Here is a 16,179-nt window from a genome sequence, read left to right as displayed (position 1 = left end):
CCGACACACATGCCAACCTTTAGCATCAGTTAGATGACATGGGTACACTGTAAAAAAATGATTGTGATTTTAACAGTAAAAGACTGTAAAAATGCTACAGTGAAAAACTGTTAATTGGTTAACAGAAAGTTTCCTTGCTACATACGGTAAATAACTGTGATATATATAATGGTACATTTAATGTCGTTTTACTGTAAAATACTGTTAAATTTACAGTTTTTGGAAGTGAAAAAGAAGAAGTCATTGTATAATTTACAGTGAAAAAATGTTAATTGACTTTCCCACAATTCCCTGCGTGACACTTCACATTTAATGTATTTTAACTGTTTAGTCATAATTTTCGTAGGTTTTTTTTTTCTTATCAGTTATGTTCATTAGGGTTTTATGTTACATTTAATATTGTTAAATTAATTCTTATTTCATTTTTAAAATTTCAACATGTTACCATGATGGTGTTTAATGTTTGTGTGAATGAAACTGTGCAGCTTCTATATAGTAGTATGAATTCTCTTGTGGAAGAGCTGATAATGATGAGCTTTGATTGATCATTTGACTCTCATTACTGCTGTGATTGATGGCTGTTGGTGTATTGCAATTGAACAAAACAGATGTTAATACTTCAAAATGTCAGTAAATTAACATTATATCAAATAATGCAATACGGTTTATTGCTGTAAAATTAAATATGGTCAAAGTCTGTAAAACCTAAAATGTTGCTACCGTACTTTTAACAGGAAAACTCTGGTAACCACACCTGCCGGAGTTTTCCCGTAAATTTAACGGATTTTTTTTTTACAGTGTAGGTTTAGGTATGGGGTAGGTTTAGGGTTAAACCACTAGGAGGCGTGTCTCATATTGACGCTAAAGGGTGCCATGTGTGTTGGATGTTGACGCATGGTCAAAAGCGTCAGTTAGATGACGCCTTGGGATGAGAAGGGGCTGGTGTTTCATATTGACACTAAAGGGTGCCATGTGCGTCGGATGTAGAAGTACTGTCAAAAGCGTCACCTATATGAAAAGCCATATCCCAACCACACTACAGTACTGAATATCAGCACAATTGTGATCATCTTTTTCCATCGCTGGCTCATGTGATATTGCTTATCCCAAATGTGAGAGTAATATTCAGCCTTTCTTGACTGCGGTTAGAAGGGAGGCGAAAAACTAGTTTTAATTGCCGTGGTGGTTTGGAGATATTTCATAGGGACGAGGCAGCCCATGTTCCCCATTAGTGCAGATTACTTGCAAAGGTTGAAATGGCATGCTCTAGTCTTGCCATCTGTGCCTATATGATATGCTGACTTCAGGGATCTTTGAGCAGATGAAATTCGCTCCAAGATAGAAAATGTCAGGACAAATCGTTATTCCCTCAAGATAATTACCACACCTTTTTCTCTCCCTCGTTCGCCCTCTCTTTCTCGCTTTCCGAGTCTCCATGTGGAGTTACATCAGCCAGCATAACTAATTAACGGGTTATAAAGAGGAGCGGGTTGGCAAAGATGACCTCCTCAGTCTGCTAAGCATTGGGCCAACTGTCAAACTTCACAGAGTGCAGAAATAAACTTGAATCGATCACTGCTTTTCAACTGAAAACATCACAAAGGGCTACTTTTTGCAAGAGCAGAAATGTAGAACAACTCAAAGGTAGAGAAGAAATGTGGAAACTTAGCACCATCGCTGACAGCAGACCTTTGTGTTGGTTCAAAATGGAAACGCTCTCAGTTGGAAGTGTGTCTCTTATTGGATAAGCACGTTCTGGAACACCAAAGCTCTTTATGACTGGAATGTGGATTCTTTCGGTTGCTTTGTGCAGGATGGATCAAAGATGCGTCCCTGGTGTGAACGAATGTGAATTTGACATTATATCGCACATACTGTATAGCACAATATTTTTTTTCAGTCAAGCATTTTGGAAAACCTAAATAAAACACAATCACACAGCAGTATGACAATGTAGATCTACTTCCACCCATAAAATGATACCTGAAGCTTAGACATAGCAAAAAAAATGGAATAAAAAGAATAATGGTCCAAAAAATTACATAGCTAAAATAAGCATATGAGTACAGTAGGCCTGATGCAGAGAAAGAAAAAAAAATGCAGAGGATGGCACATATTAATGAATACTTTCAAAACTTCCTCTCCCCTGGAAAAACAAAGCGAGAAAAAGGGAAACGGAACTTGAAACATCCAAGGAATGAGAAGACAGAAAGGAGAGAGAGAAAAAAAAAAAAACCCTAAGGGGTTATTAAACAGTGTGCGAATCATCAGTACTGATTTTTTTTTTCTTTTCGTTCCTCTATAAAAAGAAGGGTGCAGAAATATTATTTTTTAAATTCCCAATTCATCAAACAGGTGAAAGAGAATCCTTTCTGGAGTAAAATCAAGACAGGAAACAGTTTGTTAAAAATGTTTTACCATACTCTCCAGGCCCCACTCTTTCATTTAACGTCTCTGTGTGAAAATATAGAATAGAGCACTCTTCATCTCTGGTCTGTCCTCACAAGTACCAAATCCTTTAGAAGAAGTCTTGCTGAAGAGTACATACGAGGGTTTAGTTGTCTCTCAGTTTGTTGTAGGTGTGCGTTCTCTTCACACTTCAGTCTGGAAGTCTCCTTCGGATGTGTCAGGTGTGTTGACTGGGGATGTGTCCCATGGTTTACTGCGTAACTCCAGTCTGTCCTTATGTTCGTTGGAGCCACACATCTGCTCAGGGATCATGGTCTTAAAGCTGTCCCAAGATCGCTGGTCATCTGTGGTGGACTTGTCCTGAATATGCACATACAAAAGGAAATAGAAAAATAAAAGAAGAATTAAAACCTGAGCATGAAAATTGCTCACCTTCTTTAACCTCAAACACTCTCTTACACAAAGTATCATGGTAATCGTAGTTATTAAAGATGCATATATTTCCAGGAACCCATTGTGTAAAACATACAGTACATGGTTGTAATTCGATTATATATATATTTGAGAAATGCATTTTATTATTACAGTGGTGGCTAACCCAAAGTTATACAGTATACACACTAAAAGCTTGGGGATGGTATCATATTTTTATTCAGCAAAGTGAGAGTAAAGGCATTTATAAAGTTACAAAGGATTTTTATTGCAAATAAATGCTGTTCTTTTGAGCTTTCTATTTATTGATATTTATTTTCTTAGACAAAAAAATAGTGTCGGCCCAGATCCGGCCCACATCTGGCATCTGGATTCCACAAGTTCCAGATGTGGGCCGAATCTGGGACGGCACTAAGCAGCACAACTATTTCCAACATTGGTAATAACCATCCCATTCTCATCCCAAGGCGTCACATACTGACGCTTTTGCCAATGCGTGCACTGTAAAAAAAAATATATGTATATATTGTTGGTTTAACTTAAAAAATTAAGTAACCTGGTTGCCTTAATATTTTAAGTTGATTGAAATGGAAAAAAGTGAGTTAATACAATTAAGGAGATTGATTTAATCATCAGAAACTCAAAATAATAAGTTATCTGAAGTAAATAAATTATTTAAGTTGATTTGACAAAAGAAAAAAATGTTGTGATAACAAATCTTGAAAATATATTTTTTTTTGTTGACATCCAACGTACATGGCACCCTTTAGTGTCAATTTGAGACACCGATATATATGGGCCAGAAGGCGCCTCATAGTGGTCTAACCCTAACACTACCCCAGACCTAAACCTACTCATAACCAAAGTGTGTTATATTGCTGCTAAAGGGTGCCATGTGCGTTATGCATTGTCAAAAGATGAGAATGTGTAATAACAATAGATGTTTCTTGAGCAGCAAATCAGCATTTTATAATGATTTCAGGATCATGTGACACTGAAGACTGCATACTGATGCTGAAAATTCAGCTTTGCAACACATGATTTTCATTTGGAAAAAAAAAAAAATATATATATATATATATATATATATATATATATTTATACATATATTAATTTGTAATAATATTTGACAACATTACAGTTTTTAGGGTATTTTGATCAAATAAAACGAACATAAATCAAATGTTTATTTATAATTAGTTTTTTTTTTTTTATTTTTTTTTTTAATCTATATATACACATTGGCCACCACTGTAACAACAACACACTTATAATAATTGTCAGGAATCAGATCCCATTTTTAATTTTACAGTGCTATAACAATATCACTCATAACTATGATATTCAGGAAGAAACTCATGGTAATTTTTAGACCTGCCAGGAGCATCACAAAGCTGAAAAAACAACATTTTATCTAGTGTGGGCCGTAACTAATGGAAATGTGCTCAGGCATTTGTAATTCGCATTTAATGCGCCTGAATGCACGTTACAACAGAAGCATAAAGACTAAATGCCGTTATAGACTTGGTACATTACAACTTGTCCATACAACATATGGAGCAACTTGGCATTAGTGGTGGCATATTCCAGGTGTTCATTGCTTTAGATGACTAGAACACATACTCTCCATCCCATGGAGACTTATGATGTATTCTACAACTATATGGCCCTTTTAATGCTAGCTAAATTGCATTATACAGTAGGGGCAGATTAATCTAATCACATACAAAGAGTGAGGAAGTATGAGGTTAGGATTGTAAGAATAAAAAAAAAAGAGAGAGAGACAGCCAGAGCCAGGCCATTCGAATGAAAATCTGTTGAGACCTGACAAATTCATCTCGCCATTTCCCCTCCTCTTGAATCCATTCCCAACTTCCCCTGAAAATGAGATGTATGAACCTGCATATCTCGAGCCGTTTGAGGCGATCAATTACAGGGTTGCTGTCGGCTCCCCCTCAGCTCAAACGCCCGCTGATTGCGCGTGTGACGGGTTGGGAAGATTGGAAAACACCACGTAAATGACTCGTCTGTGGTATGACTGAGAATAAGTTTCTCTGCCTCCCTCTTGTTCATCAGTATTTGTGAAGGGGGGAGGCTTATAAACTCCTCGGGGATATGAAAATATGAGCACTCAAACACACAAACACTAAACTCACACGTGCACATTATAACAATATTTCCAAGCAGAGTAAACCAAATGTCTTCTCTTTTGTCTCTCATTCGCAACCTCTGGTTTAGTTTGTCGGCTCGTGTAAGCAAGGTTATATCCACAAGGGGGCGATAGCAGCCTGATTATAATTCACCCAATGTAACAGGCTGACAGTAGGCAAAATGGATACAAAAAGCGTAATCTGGCAGCCAATTTGCATGCTAAACGCTGAAGAAGGAACATTTTGTCGAGCAGAAGTGTTGTTAATGCTGAAGAGGAGCCCGACTTTATTCCTAAGAGAATGCTAACGCGATTGTGCTGCTCTAGCGTATTTCCTTTCCTCTCCATCTCTCTTCCTCTCGATCGCTCGGCTCGCAAAAACCTTCCTTCACTTCCTCTCGCTTTCTCCATCTCTCCTCATCAGGATTTTCTACTTACACTCGAAGAATTCTTTTCACCTCCGGCAGACGAAATGCTCCATCGCTTTTCCCTCTGTTGCAATAAAAATGAGGATGGGAGGAGAGAAATAAAAAGGAAGAGAGACAGAGAGGGAGAGAAAGACAGGCAGAGGAAACAGAGTGAGAGAGAAAGAGAGAGAAAAGGAGGGAGGATCACAGTCACAAAACATGTCTGAGGGGAAGTGATGTTTGTTTGAATTTTTGTTATCTTGATGGAGGAGTCTGTCAATAGACTCAGTCTTGGAGGCTTGCGCGCTCCATATTTTTTTTCACAAAGACAGAGACGACTTTAACGTCTACAGCACTATGCTCAGGATATGACAAGAGAGGTGGCTGCTAACTTCACCATGTCTGTATTGAAACACTGCAGTAGAGGAAGAGGAAGCGTAGCACTGGATGCTAAAGGGAAGGAGATTCTGTGAAGATTTGAAGGCAAAAATGAAATGGAGATTCAATTCCTGTCGTTTACCTTCTAAAGCCGGGCTCAGACTAGGAGTTTTTAAATCTTAACCAATTGTCAAATCTGGTTGCATCACGCACATAAGGGGAATCTTCACAGATTTTCTTCTTTTAAAGGTGCCATATGGGATAATTGAGGTAAAAACATCCAAAAAATGAGCTACACACATCAAAAGAATGAGAAGAAATAAGTGCAATGATGTCATTAAAAAACGGACAAGTTATAGTGCTGCCGAGATATACACCTAAATTAGCATGCTAAATTACTAGCCCCGGCCCGGCAGGTGTCGTAATACCAGTTTCGGCCATGGGAGGCGGTATGCGGGCGGGCAACGTTACCACCAGCCAAACTGCAATAGACGAGTAATTCGCGCGGCTTGTGTGTACTTGAACCTGATGTCAGTCATGTGGAAATACAGCCCACTACTAAATTTCAGTTCAGGAAAGAGTTAAAAAAATTATTGGTCGATATTATGCACGAGGAATACATTTTGGTAAGTTGTAAAATATCTTTCAACAGTGTTCTTGTTCTTTTACCATTAGCTAGTAGAGATGATCAGTTCACGTGCGCTAGGGATCTGTCGTCTAACATTAGCAAGCGCCAAAACTGCATTTATTGTTTGAATTGCGTAGCAAAATTAACAGAATCTGAGAGCTGAGATCGGTCTCTGTGTCTTTTTCTGTGCATGACAAAATGGATGCGTGGCGTGAGAGTGTGTGAAAAGTGTTGTGAGAGTTGGCAGCTCTGAAAGACGCTAGCTTGGTCCATAGGCGGAAATCGCGGGGGGGTCGGGGGGGTCAGGACCCCCCTATCTGAGGGTTGTCCCCCCCCCAAAAAAAACATTAAAATATGTGTATTGTAAATAATGTAATGATATGTTCTTAAAATAATTAAGAAATAAAAAAACACAAATGCAAACGGGGCAATATCGAAAAAAGCGTTCTAAACATTTTGAGACCCCCCTCCCTTGCCTCACAGTGCATTGGTCCACTGCCTCCGTCCTTTTTACCTCAGACACGCTTATTCCGGTGGCGGGAGAGAAGAACATAGTTTTTGAGTAGTTGTGGAACGCGAGTAAAGGGGTCGCACACCGGACGAGAAGCGTCGCGCAGCGCCACGTCTTTAAAATTCGAACACACACACCGGCGGCGCCGTTCGGCGTCTGTCCGCGGTGCCCAGCAATGGCTCAGGACCGTGTTCAAAACCCTGCTGCGCCACAGAGTGCCATTTACATAGTTTTATATACAATTTAAATTATTTTTGTCTCAAATCGGTGCTGACGGATCCTGACTTCGCCCTATGCTGCAATATGCATTTAGTTTTGCATTTATTTATCAGCTGCTTGAATGACTTGCTGGTCTTATTGGATTTTTCAGGTGAGATTCTCAATTCATTCAGTAAACGGATGCTCTGAGGTAAAGTTTTCAGACTGCAGACTCAGGAACGATTGTATTTAATTGTACTAACGTTACAGTACAATAATAGGCTAACTTAGAACAGACATTATCTTCATGTCATTAAACATTACAATATTGCTGGCCATACACTGGTGAGAAAGTCCGGGTGCGCTGTGCATTTAGATTGTAACGCCACTGTGATTTAGTTGGTTTATATCATTTAATATAGTTAAAGAATGAGTCAATGAATGAAATGAAATCGCTGCGCTGCGTGAGGAGAGTATGTAAACAGATTCGCTGCTGGCTTAAACCAGAAAGAAATTTTAAGAATGAAATGGTCTCCATGCTACACTAATAATAGTAAGGCTTTCCTCTGTATTTTTTTTTTTTGCCTGTATTATTGGTGTCCCCTTCAAAATTTGCTCTTGAGAATTGTTATGTTTATTGTCCCCCCCAACATTTTGATGAAATTTTCGCCCCTGGCTTGCTCCACATCAGGGAATGCTGTCTGTCAAATTAATTAAAACTAATGATAAAAATGTAACATGAACAAAACGAATACCATAAACTAGAAATGCATGGGCTTTAATTTTCCCATATCGTCGAAATGCACCGGCTTGTCTATGAGACGGCCTTTATAATTTAGTATTGAGATGTTGTTCATTTAGTCTCTAATCTCTGAAAATCTCCAAATGATCCACGTGAAACTGCGGTCTTCCAACCTTTTACTATCGTGTCAATTGATTTGATTAATATGCGCGAGACAGAGCAACACAGCCCGTGTTGTTTGAAGACATGATTGAGTGCGCGCGGCCACAGAGGTATTTTTCTGGAGGTATACTGCTAGCCTGGTTCTACCAGACTCTCGTACATACATTTCATTTGTACAGAGAGTCTGGCCTCCCTCAATTGAGAAACGTTTCCTTCCTTGTAGGCGGGTTCACTATTAAAGTTCAAATCTATTGGATCTGCCCAGAGTCACTCACGATCTGCCATAGCCAATCGCTAATGTGTGGTCGTGAGTGACGTATGTCATGCGCCGAAACGGCTGGAAACAACCATAGACAGTAAAAGAAACAACAAGTCCGAACTCCGAATGATCAGAGGATTAAATTTACAATAGGATTTCAGTCAACGAGAGCTGCACGTTTTGTTAATCTAGGAACAATTATTAATTCGAAATGTATATTTGACATGAAGGACAGTGATTATTCAGTCAATGCTGTAAGTTACAGTGAATGATCAGTCTGTCTGCAGATGTGTAATAAACAACAATTTTTCATATTACGTATTTTTGTTTCTTAATTACCTTAATTATGGTCTTCAAAGTATGTGTTTGTACATTTTTATATGGCATTTAGTTTTTTTTTTTTATTAAAACAAATTAACCATTGACATCTAAAACTGAAAATCAAATATAGTCTCCAAAGTATGGGTTTACAAATTTTTATTTATGACAATTTTTTTTTTAAATCACAACCAATTTGTATGATTTACAACATGTAAAACTGACACACCAACCTCCTGCACGAGTGCACAAAGGGGCTCAAAATGTTCTATTCATCACAAGAATCAGTAAATTTACTGTTGGGAATCTGAGCGACTGACATGACTCCTGAGCGGATCTTCAACAATAGTTTAGCAGCCAGGACTCGGGGCTTCCGAACACCGCGAACACCAGGCTAAAGTCCAAAATGTCACGGTCATTGTGCACGAGCTGCCCAGCACAAACTTCCAACCTTTCTGCCTCCTTCACTTGGTCCTCCGTTGTGCAACAAGAGGTGAGACGACAACAATCCAAATTCTGTATATTCGGCAGTTTCTTTTCCAACAACGGACCGAATAGCTTTTCTCACGTCTTTCTCCGCTGCCATTACTGCACTCAAACTGACGCACTACATCAACGTCATCGTTCTCAGCCACTCCCTCTATTCGCTGATTGGTCCTACAAAAAATTGATTTCTGGAAACCTAAGGATATGGAGCGGTCCCAGACGCAGTACTGAAGGAAAATGAAATTGAGCGGAAGTGCGTAGGCGGGCGCAGCCAGGCTAGTATACTGCCCCATTTGGTATGGAATATGGCGTATGATTTGATTTTTTACCCCAGACGGCACCTTTAAATCTCAAACCTGCACATATTACAAGATTTTAAATTCTTGGGGCATCACATACTACAAGATATTCTTAAATGGGTCTTATTGTGCCCTTTCAAAAAGTCTTGATTTTGTTTATGGGGTCTACTAGAATATGTTTTCAAGCTTGATTGTTAAAAAAAATCATTATTTTACACTATTACAGCATCTTTCTATCCAGTCTGGCTCAAACACGCCAATTTAGATGAAGCCCCTCCTTCCGAAATAAGAAGTGTGCTGTGATGGTTAGCTGGCCCAGTGTGTTGTGAATGGCAACGTTTAGCTTGCATTGTACTTGCGTTCTTGATTGGAATTGAATGTCGACACAAATGACCCTTAATACATCTTAAAAAAACATAGTAGAATTTATAGAGCTGATCAATATAAAAAATTGGTTTAATAATTCTAAAATATATTTTTTCCTGCCATAATTATTCAACACATTCTCATCCCAAGGCATCATATACTGACGCTTTTGCCAATGCATTTAAATCCAATGCACATGGCACACTTTAGTGTCAATATAACACGCTTCGGTTATGGGTGGGTTTAGGTCTGGGGTAGGGTTAGGGTTAGACAACTAGGAGGCGCCTTCTGGTCCATAAATATATGCATCTCATATTGTCGCTAAAGGGTGCCATGTTCGTTGGATGTATACACATTGGCAAAAGCATCAGTATATGACACCTTGGGATGAGAACGGGCTGAATTATTAATAACCGCCATTTTACAGAAATATAGTTTACAGAATGACGTTAAAGTATTAAAATATTGATAATTCTAGCTTTGCGGTCTTAGTTTTTATTACAATACATCTCATTTGGTCACATACGGTCTAGCTGCAGAAGTTCAGATATTTCAATGCATCCATAGATCAAATCAGATCCGAAATTTCCGCACACGCATATGGTCTGTATGCAGATCCCGTACTACTCTCGATTGGAAATGAATGACTTCCGGTCTGACGGCTGTCGTTTGTCGTGTGCGGTGAAAGGTGGCTTTAGTAGAAAGATCACTACACTACATTTACATTACAAATTGTTTACCAAGTCCAACTTTACGAGTTTATGTAATTTAAAAATGGATTTCACTCTCGAACTCTCTATCTCCTGAAAGTGGTCATGGTGTCAAAAAAAAAAAAAACACATCAGCAAAAACACATATAGCACGTGGTTGCATCCAAAATCGCATATATCCCCGAATTTACATTACTCGAAAAACAATAGGCAAAAAAATTACCCAGATCACCTACTTCTTCCGGGGAGTGTGCATACGATGGTAACTTTACTACACCACGAGGCCATCAGAGAGTATTTGTGAACGGCAGTGACATTGGTAGGTCACGTGATAAAGGCAACATGGCGGATGTAGTACATCCAGATTACATTCATATTACACACATTCATAAAATATAGAACATACTCTTTCAACGGTCACAAAGTAATTACTTTTTCAAAATAAGTATACGATTTCGGATGCAGCCAGTGTATCTGAACTACCCTAGAGTGCTGATGAAGCATATGAAAATGAAAGTAGCTTATTATTCGAATCACTCCTTTCCAGCATAACATTCAGTCATAATTCCATCTAGCGTCTTTCATTCTTTATACCCAAGACAGATTAATGTTTCTACAGAGTTTACAACTGTATCTCTCCTCCACACAAACACCCTTTTGGATTCAAGGACTAATAGGTGCGTGCAGAAAGCAAAGAGAGGCACATCAACACAGCAGTGACCACAACCTACAGTATGTGTCCGGCACACAAATGAGAAAGCACAGGTCAGAGAAGAAGGCTGTTGCACACTGAAGCAAAGGAAAGATGTGAAAGGAGCAGTGTCTACAGCAGCAGGGCAGCGGGGGAAAGCAAGTTTAGTCGCTGTGGGAGTTCTGTACTGGTCTAGAAGTTTCTATGGAGACTATAGGTTGGAAAGGACAAAAAGAAACACTCTCTATGAGTGCTGTGGCACAGACACAATGCTCTCTGGATGAGATTTTCTCGTTACCTGTTCTCTGTTTGTCGCCTTTGGGTCTGGTGACTGCCTGGCTACAGTCAAACTATGACAGAAAACATGTAGTTTCAAACCAAGGAAAGACAGGCAGCAGTGCATCATGACCGAAAAACAAACAAACAAACAAACAAATGCAAAACAATGCAGCAGCATTAACAAAATCGTAAGCAAAAGGTCAAAATTCAGAAAAAAAGCATTTAAAAATCACACTAAAAAAAAGCTGGGTTGTTTCAACCCATGTTTGGGTCAAAAATGGACAAAATATATTTCCCCGCCAGTGGTTTTTTGGTAATTCAAAAAGGCACATTTTGGCCCACAGAATACAGTATGTTGTTGTATGAATATCTAAACATGCAATATATCCAAAAAAGAAAGAAAAAAAAGTTTTATTCTAGCTCAATGCATTATTTTGATAAACAAATTATTATTCCATAAACAAATCAACATTCTGAGCAAAAAGTTGAGAAAATCATGTTTTTGTTAACACAGTCTCATCCCAAAAAGTCATATAACTGACGTTTTGGGACGTATTTTGACCATACGTCAATATCAGCCTTTTTAGGGCCCCCTTAAACGTCGGTAGATGGCGATCCCGGGCCGTCATACAACTGACGCTTTACCTTTAATGTCAGTTAGGTGACGGGTTAGGTTTAGGGTTATAGGTTTAGGTCTGGGGTAGAGTTAGGATCCCATAACCTCATCTACCGACGTTTAAGGGGGCCCTAAAAAGGCGAATATTGACGTATGGTCAAAAGACGTCCCAAAACGTCAGTTATATGACGTCTTGGGGTGAGACCGGGTTGTTTTTGTCAAAGTCTATGTCTGTGTCCTGGGTTGACTTCCTGGAGCGACTTCCTGGGTCGATATTTTACTCAGTAACATTAAGTTACGCGCATTGTTCGCCAGCTTTTTTCAATGCGTTTTTTGTTTTCACACCCAAGCGATTTTCGCTGACGATGAGCCGAGTGAATATGCCAATTCATTCCCAGACATTAGATGGCGCTTAATGTAAAACAGGAGTAGTCCTATTTTGAAGTCGCAGTCGCGTTTATCATATAGTTATTTATGTTCCGACACCAACGAGACCAGCACCTCTACATTCATCTTGCCTTGTATCTTCCTCTTCCTATTTCTTCCCGACAGTGTAACACAGTCTCATCCCAAGTCGTCATATAACTGACGTCTTGGGACATCTTTTGACCATACGTCAACATCCACCTATTTAGAGTACCCTTAAACGTTGGTTAGTTGACGATCCCGGGCCGTCATACAACTGACGCTTTACCTTTAACGTCAGTTAGGTGACGGGGTAGGTTTAAGTCTGGGGTAGGGTTAGGATCCGATAATGTCATCTAACCGACGTTTAAGGGTACCCTAAAAAGGCGGATGTTGACGTATGGTCAAAAGACGTCCCAAGACGTCAGTTATATGACGTCTTGGGATGAGACTGCGCTGGACAGTGTAGAAGCTACTTGGCGTACATCTTCTTCGCCGTTACGATGTGTGCTCGGCAAGACCGTTTTGTGTTTGTGCGCTCCCAAGTTGTGTTTTACAGTACCTTCAGAAGCTCCAGACACGTGAGCAAAAGCTCCAATCTCATTGGTCGGATAGTTTTCAAACCACATAAAACGAACCTGAGGCATTTTTAAAAAAAAGTACGCTTGATGATCACATTATTTTTCAAATGCATCTGCTTACATGAGATCACTCGTTTCTGCTTCTTTTTCCTGTGTTTTGACTTGGAGATACTGTACTCGTTTAGGTGATGCGTAATAGCGCCCCCTGCCTTACAACAGTGATAACACAAAGCCGTAAAATCTCGTCAATGGTAGGGAAGCGTTTTCTCATAAAAGACAAGATAACTCGTCAGTGGCAGGGAAAGAGTTAATCCATTTTTGATCCAAACACAAGTTGAAAAAATTCAGCATTTGTTTTAAGTGTGAATGGATTGAGTAAAACAACATGGGTGTGACACACAGAAGAGGAATGAGTATAGCACGACAAGGCCTCTGTCAGAGATGAGTGTCTGGGGTAATGGTGCGTTCAAGTCATGTCAGAAAGATCGTATTTACGATTTGAACGCACACGAACGCCACTATGAAGTCATAATACCAAGTGGGAAACTGGATTTTTTTTTTTAGTCTGCGGGCTGAAGCGACCCACCCACCCCCTCCCCCAATCTCTGAACTCGATTTTTAACAGGGAACCCTGTCGAAATGCAATTGGGAAAGTTTTTGCCATAATTCGATGGGTTTTAAATAACAATTAGGCTGGTTTTGTAACACAAACCTGGCAACAATGATAATAGCATATATAACATAATATGAAGAGTTCAGATGCAAAAGCCTCTAAATTCCATTTGAAATTTTCTTCTTTAATGATGATTTTTATCAAACTTGTATATTTAAGTTCAGTAATTTCACTTAAATGGCAATGATAATTACCTATTAATTGTTATTTAAGTGAAATTACTGAACTCAAATATACAAGTTTGATAAAAATCATCATTAAAGAAGAAAATTTCAAATGGCATTTAGAGGCTTTTGCATCTGAACTCTTCATATATAACAATAGCAAATATAACATAACATATTACCACAATATATGCAATATGCTTAGTGAATTAATCGCATAAAAAAGTTAAACCCACTTGTTCTTCATTTTCTAGAAATACATCGCCATATTGCTCTGACAAAAGTGACTTGTAAACATAAATTCCCAACTCATAAATACAAACTTCAGGGGAGGACTTGAAAGCACAGAAAAATTCACTAAACTTTTTTTTTTTTTTTTTTTTTTGCCATAATGGCATGTATTAAGTCATCAATAGATGATGACACTCAAAACTTTACAAAATGAACAATAGCGTCATGCAAATTGCGTTAACCAACATTTTAGGGCGGCTTGCTTGCATTGAATTTGAATTAATTAATGCGTAATTTTATAACTGATTTGCATGATTTCTTAAATTAACTTGTGCAAAAACACCGCAGACAGCATGCACGTATAACAACTCAATCTTAGTGAATTCCCATCTACATTTCTACATTACAGGAGGAGATATCAGTGAGCTTTAGGGTCTCCAAACCAGAAAAATTGGCCAGAACGTTGGCATAATGAACAGATTAGACCATTCGTTGCAGTGAAATGTGTTTATCTTAACTCCAATACAATTTTAAAAATGATCGGATAAACACAATAAATGTTGATGTATACGGTCACTTTCATTGCATACATGACCTCTGTGTTCCCTCCATTATAAAGTCATACATTATGCATAAAGGATAATGCGCTAAAAGCCTTATCTGGTCTCTCTGCCTTGACAACTACTGCTGAGTTATACTGCATTATGTCAGCTTGGCTAATAGTCTGTAATCTATTCTACTCTGTTCAATGTTAAAAGAACCACAAAAGGGCAAAATAGACACAAAACTGTCACTAAAATTAATATTATCCCTTCTATGTCATGATCCAGATATGAGCTGAGCAATACAGCAAAAACTGAGCCCAGCAACATGGCCAAATCTGCAGACATGACATATCTCACTAATTATGTCTTAATTGGCACAGACTGCAAATTAGCATTTTTATGTGTGTGTGTGTGTGTGCCTGAGTGTAAGAGTCCCATCCCAGCATTAAGCTCCTTCATTAAGCTGTTTGATGGTGCATCTGCTTCAAGTTTGGTCAACACAATACTCTGTAAAGAAAATATCATTTTGGAGCTAATTTTGCGTGGACAAAAGGCAAATAGCCTACAAGACCGCAAAACATCAGTTATTTAATTAATGCCATTGAGGTCTCTAGGTGAAGCTCCAACAAATGAGGAATCTAGAGAGAGATGGTGAATGTCGGGGAAAGCATATTTGCTACTCGCCCTCACTAGCAAATTGTTTCAAACAACTTCACAGTTGGGCTCTGATACCAATAATTCAACTCAACTGCAGGGAAACCGTTTCATCAAGGCTTCGAGGCATAAGCAAACACGCTAAGATTAGGTAAACACTCAGATGCACTAATACACTCTTATTATAACACACACACTGTGCTGAGAACTGATAAACGCTAAGAGCGTTACCTTTACAGCAAGATAATTACAGTGTTTGATTCATGAGACCACCTTGCACTGTTACTATACATTATCAGTTCTATATGGTTTTGAAAGTTTTAATGAGCCATTTGTACTAGAAAGCTGTTTGATTAATACTAGTTGATAGGGGTCACAGAATGTAATCATGGTTTGGATTAAACTTTCAAATTGTAGATGAAGGGCTTTGACACATTTAGACAGTAATTTGAGTAGGTGACTCAACTAGGATCCATATTTTAGCCGAATTAACAGATTATTTAGAATTATTATTAAATTATTTGTATTTTGCATAATAAATTATTTTATGAATAATTTGCAACATTATCAACAAGTATTGTGGCAAGGGTGTTCTGTTGTTGCAAAATGTTTTTTTTTTGTTTTTGTTTTTTTCACCCAAAAAGTATGGTATATATATATATATATATATATATATATATATGAAGAGTTCAGATGCAAAAGCCTCTAAGTGCCATTTGAAATTTTCTTCTAGAATGATAATTTTTATCAAGCTTGTATATTTAAGTTCAGTGATTTCACTTAAATGGCAATGAAGATTACCTATTAATTGTTATTTAAGTGAAATTACTGAACTTAAATATACAAGTTTGATAAAAATCATCCTTAAAGAAGAAAATTTCAAATA

The 16,179-nt window shown here is 38.3% G+C and overlaps 1 protein-coding gene across 24 annotated transcripts in view; it reads right to left on the bottom strand.

Moving 5' to 3' along the window:
- Positions 1-296: 296 nt before the first annotated feature.
- Positions 297-16,179, bottom strand: part of adgrb2 (adhesion G protein-coupled receptor B2) — a 323,031-nt gene continuing 307,148 nt past the window's right edge. For 12 of the 24 annotated variants that reach the window (XM_089123194.1, XM_089123170.1, XM_089123176.1 and 9 more), the window contains 2 exons: positions 5,429-5,482; positions 297-2,769 (listed from right to left, as the gene is read on the bottom strand). In XM_089123194.1, coding sequence (XP_088979320.1) covers positions 2,593-2,769; positions 5,429-5,482 — 231 coding nt within the window. In that variant the 3' untranslated portion in view covers positions 297-2,592. Of the gene's footprint in view, positions 2,770-5,428; positions 5,483-11,443; positions 11,496-16,179 lie in introns of those variants that run through there. The other 12 variants (XM_089123177.1, XM_089123179.1, XM_089123189.1 and 9 more) reach the window with 4 other exon arrangements.

The sequence above is a fragment of the Pimephales promelas genome, chromosome 18, assembly GCF_988280905.1.
Source record: "Pimephales promelas chromosome 18, fPimPro1.hap1.1, whole genome shotgun sequence".
Taxonomy (NCBI): Eukaryota; Metazoa; Chordata; class Actinopteri; order Cypriniformes; family Leuciscidae; genus Pimephales; species Pimephales promelas.
Note: the sequence above shows the minus strand (reverse complement) of the source record. Positions and strands in the feature narration are given on the sequence as shown.